This window comes from Magnolia sinica, chromosome 4, assembly GCF_029962835.1.
Source record: "Magnolia sinica isolate HGM2019 chromosome 4, MsV1, whole genome shotgun sequence".
Taxonomy (NCBI): domain Eukaryota; kingdom Viridiplantae; phylum Streptophyta; class Magnoliopsida; order Magnoliales; family Magnoliaceae; genus Magnolia; species Magnolia sinica.
In genome coordinates this window covers 22,853,030-22,868,013 of record NC_080576.1, presented here as the reverse complement: position 1 = coordinate 22,868,013, position 14,984 = coordinate 22,853,030, and the positions used below count along the sequence as shown (strand labels likewise).

General features: G+C 40.1%; 2 protein-coding genes across 6 annotated transcripts in view; both read right to left on the bottom strand.

Annotated features, from left to right (window-relative positions):
- LOC131242777 (uncharacterized) overlaps positions 1-7,118 on the bottom strand; it is a 29,568-nt gene extending 22,450 nt beyond the window's left edge. Inside the window, exons 1-4 of one of the 5 annotated variants that reach the window (XM_058241647.1) lie at positions 6,655-7,110; positions 5,320-5,434; positions 5,149-5,230; positions 3,517-3,568 (exon numbers count right to left, since the gene is read on the bottom strand). In XM_058241647.1, coding sequence (XP_058097630.1) covers positions 3,517-3,568; positions 5,149-5,230; positions 5,320-5,434; positions 6,655-6,993 — 588 coding nt within the window. In that variant the 5' untranslated portion in view covers positions 6,994-7,110. Of the gene's footprint in view, positions 1-3,516; positions 3,569-5,148; positions 5,262-5,319; positions 5,435-6,654 lie in introns of all 5 variants that reach the window. The other 4 variants (XM_058241648.1, XM_058241646.1, XM_058241649.1 and 1 more) reach the window with 4 other exon arrangements.
- A 2,023-nt stretch (positions 7,119-9,141) lies between these two features.
- LOC131242776 (cytochrome c oxidase copper chaperone 2-like) lies at positions 9,142-14,737 on the bottom strand. The gene is made up of 2 exons (XM_058241645.1): positions 14,654-14,737; positions 9,142-9,643 (listed from the first exon to the last, which is right to left on the bottom strand). Exon 2 carries the CDS (start codon positions 9,611-9,613, stop codon positions 9,356-9,358), a length of 258 nt encoding a protein of 85 aa, XP_058097628.1. The 5' UTR covers positions 9,614-9,643; positions 14,654-14,737; the 3' UTR covers positions 9,142-9,355.
- Between the last annotated feature and the right edge of the window lie 247 nt (positions 14,738-14,984).

Here is a 14,984-nt window from a genome sequence, read left to right as displayed (position 1 = left end):
AAGATAAGCAGTCTGGAAACTGAAACCGAAGAATGCTCTCATCTTATTTGGAAAAAAAAAAAAAAAAAGAGTCTAAAAAAAAGAGAAAAATAGAAAAAAATAAAGAAAACCCACTTCCAAAATCCATCAGACGACATCCAACCAAGTGCATTTGAGCTAGTTCTCAGGGGAAAAATCATAAGAAGATCCAGAACTTTCGCTCAAAAAACTCCGTTCTTTAGAAACCAAGATCTCTATGTACTCATCCTCTATCTCTAAAAGACCTAAATCTTCAATGGATAGAAATCTCTCATTTTCTTCTTCTTCATCATCATCATCAAAACAAGCTTCTTCCTGGCATAGAAGGTTGGAGAGTGATACAAAGGCGTGGCGTGCTTGTCACTAGAAGAAAACTGTCCAAACCGTGAAATCCGCTAGGTAATCCGCATCTGTTCTAAGCCCTACGTAAAACATACAATTCCGTGGGGCCCACCATGTTGTATATGTAAAATTCACTCCGTCTATCAGGTTTTATCATGGATTTTAGGCTACGTAGTCAAATATCAGATGAGCCCACCACTGAGTTAAGCCACATGACATGGAACAATGGGAATAATATGCCAACTGTAGATTTGTGTGTGGGGCCATCATGATGTAAATTGTTCATCGAACCCGTTAATCAGGTGTAAATCACCGGAATTATATATATATATATATATATATATATATATATAATTCAGCCTCATATAAAACTTAGACGGGTCACAACGTGTGAGCTTAGTAGTTTTATATTGTTCCCATTTTTATGGCCTATATTTGTCTTCTTTCAGCTTATCTTCTGTATGTATGGTCAAAATAATGCTTCTCGCCTGATGGACGGAGTGGATTCAACATATAGACATGGCGGACCCCACAAATCTTGGGTCTTTTAACCAATGACCTATCCCGAATCCCACGCTATCATGAGGGATGGGCGATGTCTGCACTTGGGATTTGCCGAATCCCCTGGGCAGCCGGTTGAGTTTGCGAGGCCGGTTGCAGCTGAAGTACCATCGCCTTCCCAAACACACTGTTGGATGGAAAACAGCATCATAACCTACAATTCCACCCACCCCGTCTGGCCAAACACACCTTAAAATGACAGCCTTTGGTTGGCTGGGTGGAAGGAATATCATCCTTATGATTGATAATCTTAGGAGAGGAGGGTTCGTTGTCCCGAATATGTGCCTCCTTTGTATGAATGCGGAGGAATCAATGGACCACCTCTTCATCCACTGCCCTTTTTCCAACGACATCTAGTGGAGTGTGCTTCATCTAGTCGATGTCTCCTGGTTTAGGACTTCGTCCCTGGAAGCTTTATTCTTCAATCGGCATGGAGAACTTGGTAGAGGTCTTGGAAAAAATAAGTGGAGAGTCATCCTTCTTGCTGTTATTTGGGTGATTTGGGCGGAAAGAAACAATCAATGCTTCCATAATAATAGAGTGCCTGCGGCCGGGGTCTTCTCTAGAGTCCTTTGCCTTTTTAGGGATTGGACGCCGTAAAGTTTTGGGTTAAGTTGGGTTGGGTTGCAGTCGTGGGACTGTTGTGTGTTCTTTCTCTTTCTTCTGCTTTTCTTTGTTGTTTTTTGTTTTCCTGCTAATAAAATTTCATCTTTCAAAAATATATATATATATTGAAAACCTGAGTTACTGTGCAAAGCCTCTGGCAAGCATTCTATAATTCCTCCATGGCTAATGAGAGGGATGAGATTCAATGTTAAAGGGTATTTTTCTCATCTTGAAATTCAAAGCAGAAAAAAGGGACCAAATAGGGCTTATTTAATAAGATAGAAAATGATAGCAAATTTCCAAGGGGGAGAGAGATGCACTGAATAAAGGAATACTTCTCATGAAGGGTGAAATCCTGAGCAATATTAATCATTTAATATTGCTGAGATATGATAACATGAGTCAAGGCATTTCAGGAATAACAGATATGCCGAGATATAGATAAGACACATTTAATTAAAAAGGAAGGTCTAACCACTGTTCAAATGAAGAGTACCTCAACCCTGGGTCATCTTAAATTTTAAGACAATAACCAAAAAATAAATTTCAAGATGGGTATTGGGCTGCAATTTTGATGAGGACATCACGTCGTGTACACCTTTATGTACGTATCAGAAGAGGAAGCGGGCCGTGCTGATTTCCCTGTGGCTAGGCGAGTACCTGTGATCGTGCTGAAGACCCCATGTGTATGTGCGAGCATCTAGAAAACCCTACACTGGGAAGATGCACATGGGCTGTTTTATGAAGTGATTCAGACCGTTGGATCGGAGGAACGCGACGATCGGGCTATTGGATTGCATGGATCACATGATTGGGCCATTGATCGTTAATCGTCCACATCAGTTTTAGACTTTATCATATTTTAGAATTTAATTTTTTATTATTTTATATTTGGACATATTATGAGTGTTTTATTTGATTTTATTTAGACTATAGCTATTTTCGTTAAAGTTCACAAGAAAGGGGATTTTTGTAATTTTTGAAACTTCTTGGATGTATTAAAGAGGAGGGCGTTGACTTCTCCCTCATTGAACTTTGTGATTAGAGAGAGAGAGAGAGAGAGAGAGAGAGAGAGAGAGAGAGAGAGAAGCTCTTGCTTTCTTCTCCCATCTTCATGCGATTTGAAGATACTTTCATGCGATTTGGAAGGAAGATTAGTGTGAGGCTAATCTTCATCCGCAGAGGTGCGAAGTCTCCATCTATCCCCACACCGCCTTCTCTGTTCTTCCCCATCCAGGTATTTCCTTCAGATTCTTAATTCTCCCATCCCAAATCTTCGTATTCTCCTAAACCCAACTTTCCCATACCCATCCGCAATCCAAACCCTAACCCCAAACCTAAAATTCTCAATTTTCCTACTTTCCCAAATTACCCGAATCCTAATTTTCACCCTAGGTTGTATTAGGTTTCCTGTTTTGAAATAAATTATATCCTATGCTAATTGGATGTCCCTACATCCATTAGATCCTAGTTTCTTTTTATTTAATGATTTTGAGTTATGATGTTGGTAGTTTAGACTAGGATTATGCATGGTTTTCTTTTGATTTTCATAATATTTGTGATGATTATAGCGATGTTTGTATTTTTTTGTTAAACATCTTAATTCGGCTATTTGATCTCACATGTTACTTAGTTCATGCATCGGTACTGCATCAAATTTCCAATGAGGAATCAACAAGGTGGGATTTTAATTGTTTAATAGATCTGGGGCTTTTTGGATATAACAGAAAAGGGCACAAAGACTTCAGAAATCTAATATTTTTGGCCATGCTACAAGGTCTAACTGGCTAGGTCAGCAACATGAGTCAGTGTCTTGTCTTTTCATGTGTGCGGTTGGACAAGTCATCCCCCAAATTTGAATCAGATTTCTAGTTTAATGCCACTGTGTGTGAGCATGGTGATGATCGTGGTGATAATGCAGTTTCTTTTCTCTACGTGTGTGAATTTGGGTGAATGTGAGTTTGCAAAAGTAAGCAACAATGCACGTACCAAAGCCAACTCCCCAGGCTTAATAGCAGGTTCCACACTGTCTCGTCCATAACTGTTTCAATAGTCGGTGTTAGTCTTTTACATAACCATGTACTAATCACAAACTTAGTTTAGGCATGCTAAGCAACAATATTAACAGAAGACCCTCTTTTCTGTCAAAGAGGTTCTCTCCTGTGGCAGCGGCACCACTGTAAGCTTACATTGGCACCAGCGGATGTGGGGCCCAAGGGATATGTGCAGTGCATCCAACCCGTCCATCAGATATGTCATCTCACGCAGCACCTGGGTATCAGAAATAGACCAATCCAACACTCAGGTGGGCCATGGCACAGGGAATGAGATGGAAGGGAACACCCACCCTTGACTTTCACTGGGGGCTACCTAAGTTACAAAACAGACTGATTTTTTGCCAGACCCTTATCCCAGGTCTGAATGGTTTGGATTGCACATACCCAACATGGTGGGCGCCCCATGGAAATCAAGGGTGAGTATTCCCTCCCATCTTGTTTCCTGTGCTGTGGCCCACCTGATTCATGGAATGGCCTAATTGTTCGGCCCGTGGGGCAATATGAGCTTAAATATCTGATGGATGGTTTGGATTATGTGGGCCCCACATCTGCCTGTTGCTACAGTGATCGGTATAACTGAAGCGTGCCCTTTTGTCAAAAATAAGAAAAACATGTTTATTTTATGCAAACAAAATGAATATTTCATTTATTATCATCAATAAAATTAATACCCTCATATGTTGTGAGGTTCAATACCCTCATGGTACACGAGACACATCCACAAAATAATAGCAACAAACACAGAACTAAAAAGTCAGTTTTTAATTTAAAATTGTCTAATAGATCACTATATTCTTATTGATAATAATTGAAGTCTTATGCAAGTAGGAACCAAAATATTTATTCACTTCAAATTTAAATAACATTTTGCTTGCATAAATGAAATGGTAGGCGTGGACAAAGGGAAATAAATAACATTTAATTCAAAGGAAAGGGACAAAGTACCACAAGGAGAATTTTTCCTTCATTCATTATAAAATTATGAGAAATACTTTGATACACTGGTGGATGATATGCAGGTAATTAGAAATTACAGAAAAATTGTACACATGGCATCAAATCAATTAAAGAAATATATTGTCAAAATTATGGGTCCCAAACTCCCAGTTTAGATGGATCACGAACCAAAATTACTCTTATTTCATTATCTAGATATAAGATTGTTGGACATTTATTGGAAAGTTAAAAAATGAAAATATACAATGGTCTCATTTTAAAAAACAAGTGTCCAGAAATCAGAGGATAGGATTGTTCAACCAATCTGATTTTCAGAATGTAAGCGACAGTGGATTCCACAATTTAGTCAGCTTAATTTGAATTATAGAATGCCATTTGAATGATTTCTAAGTGGCTGCATATCAAGCGTCATACGCAGCCAAAGTATCAAATAACTTTCCTAAAATTATTGCCATTTATCAAACACATCCGGCATTAACAAATGATGAACGTTGACTTCAGCTCACTGACTAACAATTTTCTTGCAGCAATTCAAAAGTTCAGCAACAAATAATAGTCAAGTTCCAGAAATTCACAGAATACACTAGTCTTGATATATCAAACTTACATTATCTGTCTCTTCCCATTAACCACCTCCAGGCGATAAAAGCTGCATCCCTTGCTAAATGGAAAAGGCCTTCCCTTCCAGTCTGTTATCATGATCATGTTCAGCTGCAATATCTGAGGCAAGAGGCATCTAACATTCTTATGATGGAAAGAATTTAATTCATCTACACACCCAAGTGCCACGTAACCCCAACAGCCAATGAATCTTCGCTAGATATGTCATCAATAGCAAATTGCAGGTCTGCACTGATGGAATCTATGAACTTCTGGAAAAACTCGAGAATTGCCTGCCATGTTTAAAGAAGTTTAAGAAGCTCAGAATAAAAAACCTAATTCAAAGAAAGAAGAGAAGCATAATGCATGAATAGGATTCAAGAAAATCATTCATGGAGCCTTAAGACTCCACATTTTAGGGATGAAGGCTGTTTTGGCTCGCAGGATTCATTTCTTTCTTTTTTCTTTTTAATTTTTCATAGTAGTAGCCAGCATGGTGTGCGGTAGAGGCTGTTACGGGGCTGTAGAGGCTGTTATGTAAAAGGTAATGGTGACAACCGTTACACATTACGGGGTCGTAACGGCCATAACAACTGTTTTATATATATATATATATATATATATATATATATATATATATATATATATATATAACCTATAACTGCCGTTATCGGCCCATTACACTCCCTGTAAAAGCCGTAACAGCCTCGTAATGGTTTGTTACAGGACAAATATAGGTTTTTCGGATATATTTTTTTAACGTTACAGGATAGATATAGGTTTTTCAGGTTTTTCTTTTAATTAAAAAAGCGACCGTAACGGCCATTACAGGCGCGATAACAGCCGTTATGACCGTATCGTAAAGGTAACAGTGGTGGCCATTATGGCGACCGTTACCGTTACGGAATACCTTGGTAGCCAGTGACTCAACAGAACCTCCGACAGTTTAGTAGCACATGAAATTAACTGAAATCTTACTGCTTGGAACCTCCAACACATGGTGCAAGCCCTCGTAATTGGTGATCTGAACTGTTCATTTGGCGAGCCCACAACTGATGGCCGAAATGGAAATCTTGCACTGATCATAGGATCCTAAACGTCCAATAGATGGCCATTTTCTTGTTGGACGTAAAAACTTGGACTTTTTAATTTTAACAGTCTGTTTGCAGAACTTCATGATTGGTGATTGGAACCGTTCATTTGGTGAGCCAACAACCAGTGGCCCATAATGGAATTGCGCACCACTTGGATTTTTTATTTATTTATATTGTGGACAGCATGTTTGCAGGCCCCGATTAGGCCCACCATATCATCCAAATGACATAGTTTTAGCACTGTCAATCATGCACAATATGCCCCTGCTGAATGAACGGTTCTGATCATTGAGACTGGGCACAGAAGTCCAGAGACATATACTATGGGATGGTCCAAAAACAAGATAGCTTCATGCCTTCATCTTTCAGATACCAAAAAAGACCGAAAATTCAAGGTTTGAACAGACAATTTCACTTGCCTTGCGTCCGACGAATGGTCGAGAGAAGATCAGGTCCTCGTATACGCAGTTTTCTGCGATGAGAAAATCGACGGAGGCGAGATCGCGGCCGTTGATTCCATCATAGAACTTTCGGACGACATCCGAAGCGGAATCGATCGAAGAAGAAGATGCAGGGAGAGGAGATGTTGTAGTCAGCTGGTCCGCAGAAACATTAGCTAGGGTTTTGAGGGGTTTTGGGGATTTTAGGGTTTTGGAGGGAAAAGATATAGTAGAATTTGAAAGGGAGAGAGGAAAAATAAGAGAAGTATGCTTTGAAGGAAGAAGAACAGAGGAGTTGAGCAACGAAGCTCCTTGCATGCTGGATTTTTTATTCGTATTATTCTCTTTGGACGGATAATATATAACCTGCGCTTGGGGTTCACGGTCTTATCGTGAACCCATGAGTGCATCGAAACCAACGGCTCGCGCTTATGACCCAGAATGAATAGGTGTTCCGTGAAGGTGGGCCCATCATTCATTCACTTAGCTAATGGCTTTTTACTTCTTTGGGCCATGTAGTGGGTCCATCTTTCATCCGTACAGGATTTTGTTCATCATGAGACTTGGCGTACTGGATGTTAGAATCTTTGGAGTCTGATCATTCATCCAGCCAGCACTCTTGCTGAGAGCAATTTCCTAATTTCACAAGGTATTTTATGTGAAGAGGGATGTTATCATATGGAGAATGGTTCATTGCTTTTTCGCCTTTGAGCCATGGTAGATTAATTTAAATCTGATTTATGGTTTAAATCTTTTCTCTATTTTCTTCTGATTCCAATATTACCGTGTGGCTGAGAAAAGATCCTTATCCCAACACTAGATTAAGGCTGATTTGAGTCTAGATTAAGGCTGGTTGAATTGACTCCCATCTGGCTTAGGCAAGTGGCCAAATTGGCAGCCCAGCATTTATGTGTAATGTACTAAAAACCTCCTCCAGCAAATGATCCCAACCTGCAATCACAGAAAGCAGGCGTCTTATTTTTCTTTTCTTTTTCCTGCAATCACTGAAAGCAGGCTTCTTATTTTTCTTTTCTTTTTCCTGCAATCACTGAAATCAGGCTTCTTTTTTCTTTTCTTTTCTTTTTCCTGCAATCACTAAAATCGGGCTTCTTCTTTTTTTCTTTTTTTTCTTTTCTTTTTTCTCCATATGGGTGCATATGAGCAATAGGTCCACCTGATGAATGGTTCAGATCTCGCCACAAAGAAGAATAAACCTCAATCCCTTTAGAGCAAATCTCACAAGCATTTCTTGGTCTCACAAATCACAATGCTAAATAATTGGTAGCTCTGATCTTTTGGAAATTCTCTCCAAATTAACAGATCATCTCCATAAACCAAGAATTTATATCATTTTAGTTAATTATACCTAGATGTCCTCATCATCATCATCACTACTATCCAACTTCAAAGCCTGACAAGCTTGTGGAACACAAGCCACATATGGTTCACCCCATTGAACATCTCAAAAGGCATCGCAAAACAAATAACACTATCATCATCATCTAACCCTCTTTGATAGACACCTACAAATGACTTCATCTCATTTTAGTTGGCAGCAATTTTCCATTAGACATCTTAATCTCTAATAATAATTAATGTTAATATGAACAAATTATGTACTAGAGATCAAGATCTCTAATACATAATTACTGTCAACTAAAATGAGATGAACTCATTTTTAAGCGTCCGCCAAACAGGGCCTTATCCCAACTAATTGCAGAGCTATTCACATTCAACCAAGAAAAAAGAAAAAAGTGGGCGTTCTGCTCTGATTGCAGGTCCCAAAAGCTGGGTAAAGGAATGGGGTTGAGTAAGATTGCCAGCTGTCATCAAACTTAACTCATTTGCACACACACACACACACACACACACACACACACACACAAGTGGTATCTACACTGACCTTAACTCATTTGCTTGTGCCCATTTTCCATTTTGGAAAAAATGGAAATGAGATGGTGCAAGTGTCCTATTTCAATTCCCAAAATAAAAAATGGGCATACATCAAAAGAGAATCCAAGCAATGCTCACACCTAATGTTTGTATCAGTACAGTTTTGCGTTCGAGCCTATACAATGGTGGATGGATCCGTGGTGCGAACCCATTGACACTTGGACCCCTTAATGGATGGCCCATGAACCTAAAATCTCCCATATGGAAGATCCTAACCCTTCAATACATGGCCACAAAAAGAAACACAGCACCAATGCACATTCAACCCCCCCAAAAAAACAAACAAAATGGCGAAGGATTCGATAGCTAGGGTATTCTAAATAAGGAATTTTTGGTGAATGTTGCTCCCATTGGTGAGGCGTATCATGTCAATGGTATGGACCTCTATACCTTGAGCCCACCTGTACAAACTGAAACCTGATTGTATTGTACAAACACTCGGCTAGAGAACTGTGTAATGTACCTGCAATGCAAATCACATCTTGGGTGGATGTACATTAGAAAAGGGAAAAATCAATCATAAATGGCCTTCAAGTTTGCCTTCTTTATTCAGACTACTCATTTAATAATCTGGTTTCTTTTTTCTTGTGTGTAGAATCTTCACTATAATCGTTTCTTTGTTTGTCTTTTTGTTCTACCATCTGCGTCATTTCCCTTATGAACTCATCAAATGCAAAATTGTCTTGCCTTCCTGTATCATCTGAAGAAGGCCGACATGGTGACAGCTTCAAACCTTGAACCCCTCAGCCCGAAGGCACTTAAGATGAGCTTCAATCCACTTCGTGCAAGCGGCCTCGCCATGCTCCACGATGCATTCATCCCGCAGCATCTTGGTGTCTGGGCAAGCACAGCAGATCTTCTTCTTCGGCTTTGGATTGGACTCAGAGGCTGCCGTGGTTGATCGTTGGCTAATGTTCTGTGAACTTGACAAAACCAATGAAGGGGGCGGGTCCCGAATAGGCACCCCAACCTCTGCGACACCCATGGCAGCAAGTTCAGGACTGAAAAGGCTATCCTGCAAGTGTTAAACATTCCATGTAAAAGAGGAATAAGTGGTGCAAAATTTTCTTTTTTCTAGTGAAATGGTGTATTAAGAAAGAAAAAGAAAATGCAAATACAGGGGAGGGACTACCTAACAGGTAAAAAAGCCAAAGGTGGAACATGAATTTAGAAAAGAACACAGCCGACAACTATTTAAAGGAGATAACAGTCATGAAAATCTCAAGGAGTTTTGCAAACCCCGTGCACCCCTCCAAAAACACCTTTACATGAGGAACACCCATACATGGACGCCTGAGTCATCCATTAAGCAGGCCCCATAATGCAGGGGCATTTTCACACCAGGCTCAAGTGGGGTTACCTGTGGGATGCAGAAGCACACTCGGGGTGGGCGGCTCGTGTGAGGCGGTACCCATGTGATTTGGGGCCCACAAGGGGGGGTTCGGCAGAGGTCCTAACCCATGAGATGTGGGGCCTGGGCTATGAGATAACGGGATTGATTCGCCATGCTCTAATAGTTTGAGCTTTTTTAGAGCAAGTGGTTAATTGTCCTGCATCAAATTGGTATCAGAGCGGGAAGTCTTGTGTTTAACACTCCTCACCAGGGGTGATTAATGCAGGGGCATTTTCACACCGGGCTCGAGTGGGGTTGCCTATGAGATGCAGGGGCACACTCAGGGTGGGTGGCTAGTGTGAAGCGGTACCCATGTGATTTGGGGCCCATGAGGGAGGTTCGGCTGAGATCCTAACCCATGAGATGTAGGGCATGGGATATGAGATAAAGGCATTGATTCGCCATGCTCTAACAGTTCAAGCTTTTAGAACAAGCGGTTAATTGTCCTGCATCACCCCACGGTGCAGAAGACCTGGCAAAAAAATGAGGCCGGTCTACTCCTCAGGTCTGACACCGCTTTAAAACGATGGAAAGTTCAAAAAACCTGCCAAGCATTTTTAAAAAAATAAATAAATCTGCCAAGCGTCCCCCTGCATGATGAGTGAACTTGTCTGATTTTTGTGTGTAATCATCTTCCTAGTGAGGGCAGGCCCACATCATGCACCCCTCAGATGTCCCACACACATGTCAGGTTCTCATTGTGTGGTATGTATAAGATGCTTGGTTGAGTGGTGCATCCGGGCTAGCAAGCTCAATCTCAAGAACACTCAAGTCCACAACCGAATGAACAAAAGCAAAATAAAAAAATATATATATACATCTATTCTGTGAAAATTAAAACCACATCTCTTTTCTTCTCTAAAGTGTCTGACGGACACAGCCACTGGAACAAAAGCCGATAACTCCAAGATGCCCATCTCCCATGTGGACGCAGACAGGGGTAATCGAACAACCCCAGGCTTTTAGAAATCTTAGTGTAGCTAATTGGTTGGTCCTGATTTTTCAAAGGGATCAGACACGTGCTCTACACAAGGTGAAATACATTTTGGACAATCTTAATTGGATTTGTCTCAAATTGAACTTACAGCTGAGCTGGTGAAGATCCAACAGTCAGATTGTATATCAAGCCTAGATTAGGACCACCTAAGAGTCCTGATCACCTCAACCATTGGGCATTAACCTCCTAAATTTGGATTGTAGAGAAATTAAAATTTGCAACACAACTCTTTTGACCATCACCAAACACCCATGAAATGGGATCATATTGGTAACAAGGAGGGTCATGAGTAAATAACTTCAATCTACTTTAAAATGGACTTAGGTCCAACATTTCACATCTGTGTTTTAAATTGATGCATGGCAGTGATGAATCATAGATGTGGACTGAATTACATACAACATTTTTTTGTTAGGTCATCAGTCCTATACTTCATAACTGGATAGTTTTCTGTCATTTCTTCTTCTTCTTATTTTTTGAAAGATAAGAAATATTATTAAAAACAAGGTTGAGAGGGAGGTCCTCTCAAAGACAAGGAGAAAGACAACAAGGAAGAAGAGAAAAAAAAAAAACAAAAACAGAGAAAAAGAAGGGAAGAAGAAGATAGAAAACAAACTGAAGGGAGGAAAAAACACAAAAACAGGGCCACGCCTGGAAAGAAACAACCCTCAAGAGATACAATAAGGAGCCCAATCCCTAAAGAGAGCTAACACCCTCGAGAAGACCCCTGCTGAGGCCACACTTTTGTTCCTGAAACATCTATTGTTTCTTTCCGCCCAAATTGCCCAACAAACTGCCAGAAGAAGAGTCCTCCATTTCCTTTTTCCCACAGATCCTCCTGATTCTTCTGCCACATGCCGAAGAGGGTGTTGACTGAAGAAGGCATGACCCACTAGACATCGGCCAATCTTAGAACACCCCACAAAACATTGCAGGTGTAGTGGCAGTGGATGAAAAGACGATTCTAAGACTCCTCGTTCCTAAGACAAATCAGGCTAATGTTGGGGAGAAGCATTCCTCTTTTCTTTAGGTTATCAACCGTAAGATTTCGGTTTCTCCCTAGCAACCAGCCAAAAGCAGCGACTTTTGGCAGCACCCCATGTTTCCAGATTGGACCAACATGGCCAAAGCACGTTGGACTTTCTGAAGATGCCAGAGAGCGATAGAGAGATTTCACCGAGACTTGTCCAGTGGTAGATAAGGTCCAAAAGAGCAAATTTTCCACTTGGGGATTGGTAAAATAATCCAAAGCTTTTGAATGTCAAACAAAAATGAAAAGTCATCAAATCTGCCAACTACTGGCAATTGAAGTAGGGAACAGCTTCTAAATATATGGCTTGTGCCATATGAGAATAAAGAAGAACGAAGACTTCCGTGTCATGAACTAAAAGAATCAAATGACACACCTTGTCGGAGGGGTTTAAAGTGCATTTGGCTGCATCACGAATCATGAAATTACATAATGTTTTGCGCTGATTTAGACTGAAACTCATGAAATTTCATTATATTTAGTGCGACCAAACGCACCACTAGCCTTTTCTAAGTGAAGTATAGAGTTTCAACAAAAGACAGCCATGGCAAGAACAGGTGAAAGGAAGAATATGATGGCACTGTCTGAATGAGTAATTGGAAAACAAAGCATAAGATTGGCATGGTTTTTTCTATCATTTGTCAAATCAACAAGCTGAAGAATCAAGCACAACAAGAATTTGATATCACCAAATGACAGGGCTGGCCCCAAAATAGAACAGTGACCTGAGTTACTGGAAATTGCAAAAGGCGAGAGTGAGAATGGTGACAAGTAGAGAACAATCCATTTAATGAACAGAAGCATCTGGGTAATGAAGATTCCTAAGGAGAAGATTTGTTCAAATATAAACATGACTAGCGCTAAACAAATTCAAGAACCTAGTTTTTTTTTTTTTAACAATCAGAAAGAAAAAAGGAACTTGCTGAAAGGAATATAAATACAAAACCAGATACTCCAAAATACCCAGGACAACATAGAAATACAGATCATAACATGTGGCTATTCTAATGAGGATATCCAAGAATGCCAGTTCTAAGTGCTTTCTGATATGGGGCTATGCAACTTGGACAGGGACATGGGGATCAGTGTCAATCATGGACACAAGATGTCACAGATAGGTGAAGGAGGAAAATTGATGTCTGGTATGCCACCACTGTAAAATTTCTGCCAACCTATGTTTAAAAGCTGATCCCAAATTTGCTGGGAGAAGGCAAAGATGGCAATGGTGATTATATATTTTAGTTTTCTCCACATTCATTGCTCTTTTGCTATCCATGTTTGGGCCTATGTTCTTGCGAGATTCAGCCTAGCGTGGTCCATGCCTTTCAATATTGGCGACGTCCTTTCTGCTTGGCATGGTGTAGCCCTCAGCAAGAGTTCTTGTGTGTTATGGAGACTGTCTTCTTGCGGGCTTATGGCCAATTTGGGGAGAAAGGAATGGGAGATGTTTCCATAACAATTGTCGTAGCGTGGTTTGGGTTGCCAATCATGCGTACAATATTGTGTTAGTTGTGTTAGAATGGGGCACAACCTTGGGTCGTATGAGTTAGTTTGGTTTCTTTGTTCTCTCTTTGTTTTTTGTTTCCCTTTTGTTGTTTGGCTTTTTGGTGCTATCTCCGCACCTTTTCAATGAAAATTTCAGTTATCTTTCCAAAAAAGAATATAAGATATTTTTTTTTAAAAAAAAATGTCTCTACATGACACTATGACAGGAAATGCATAAGAACTAAATAAATAGTATACAAAAACAGCTAAAACACAAAAACTAAAGAACAATAATGGTTTTTTTTTCCCAATTGTTGCATTGAAAGTGTTGGCAATTTGTTTAGAAAGTTGTCACCTTGTTACATTGGGACTCAGCCATTGATACTCAAATAGATTTAGAAGATGTGCATCTAAATCATGTGGCTGGTAATATAGATTTTCAATGGGGAGGTTCCTGTCTTTGATTAGGTAAACAGTCAAATGATGCACCGCATCCATTGGATGGGCCTAGCATGAATGAAGACCATACAAAAATTACACCAATGAGATTATTGTAGCCACATGACTCTTTGGACTGGAGGCCAAATCTCAGTTTAACTGTCCATCTTTGTGCTGTTAATCAGATGTATAAGATTGTCCAACCGATGCTTATCCCATCCATCAAAGCCAATCAGATGGACCTTTGGATGATCCTTACAGACAGCCAAGTGCATCCCATCCAATATCTCAATCTTGTTCTACAGAACCAACCGGACACAGTGACCCACTTTAACCGATACCCCTCATAATCTCTTAAACCCCCAAATCCCAAAACCTTCAAAAATCCCTCCTGTGGCGGGCCCTACTCCCCTAAAACCCTAGAATTTCAAAACCACCCCAAATCTCAAAAACGCTAAAATTCGAAAACCCAAGACGAGGTTATGTCCTTGAATCTGAAAATACCCAAGAGCCCTAAAACCCTAACCCTAATCCCAAAGCATAAACTTCCAAAACTCTCTACTGTCTTCGTCCAGATATCAACATGAGATTCTATTTCCGGACGAAATAAGGCATCTATGAAATGGAATTTTGCAGGAAATTAAAAAAATAATGATTAAAAATCGTACGGAAGAAGAAGTACCTCTTTTACCTTTTGTTATAGGAAGGACGCGAACGAGATGTTTCGACTCTTTCTTTTACTAAAAATCCTCTTACCTTTCGGGAGTGGATTGGATACTGAAGGGTACTGTAGTGACGTGGCAAAACGCCATTGGTTAGATACCAGTGGTATGTTACCTTGGTATAAATGCTTCTCCGTTAGATCCGTTAACGGATCTTTCTCCGTTTCCCCCGTGCACCAACTCGGCCACGAAATCAGACAATCTGAGAAAATTCAGTTGGGCCATTGTGAATCTATGTGATTTATCCACACCTTTCATCTGTTTTTCCATCTAATTTTAGGCGTTGAGCCT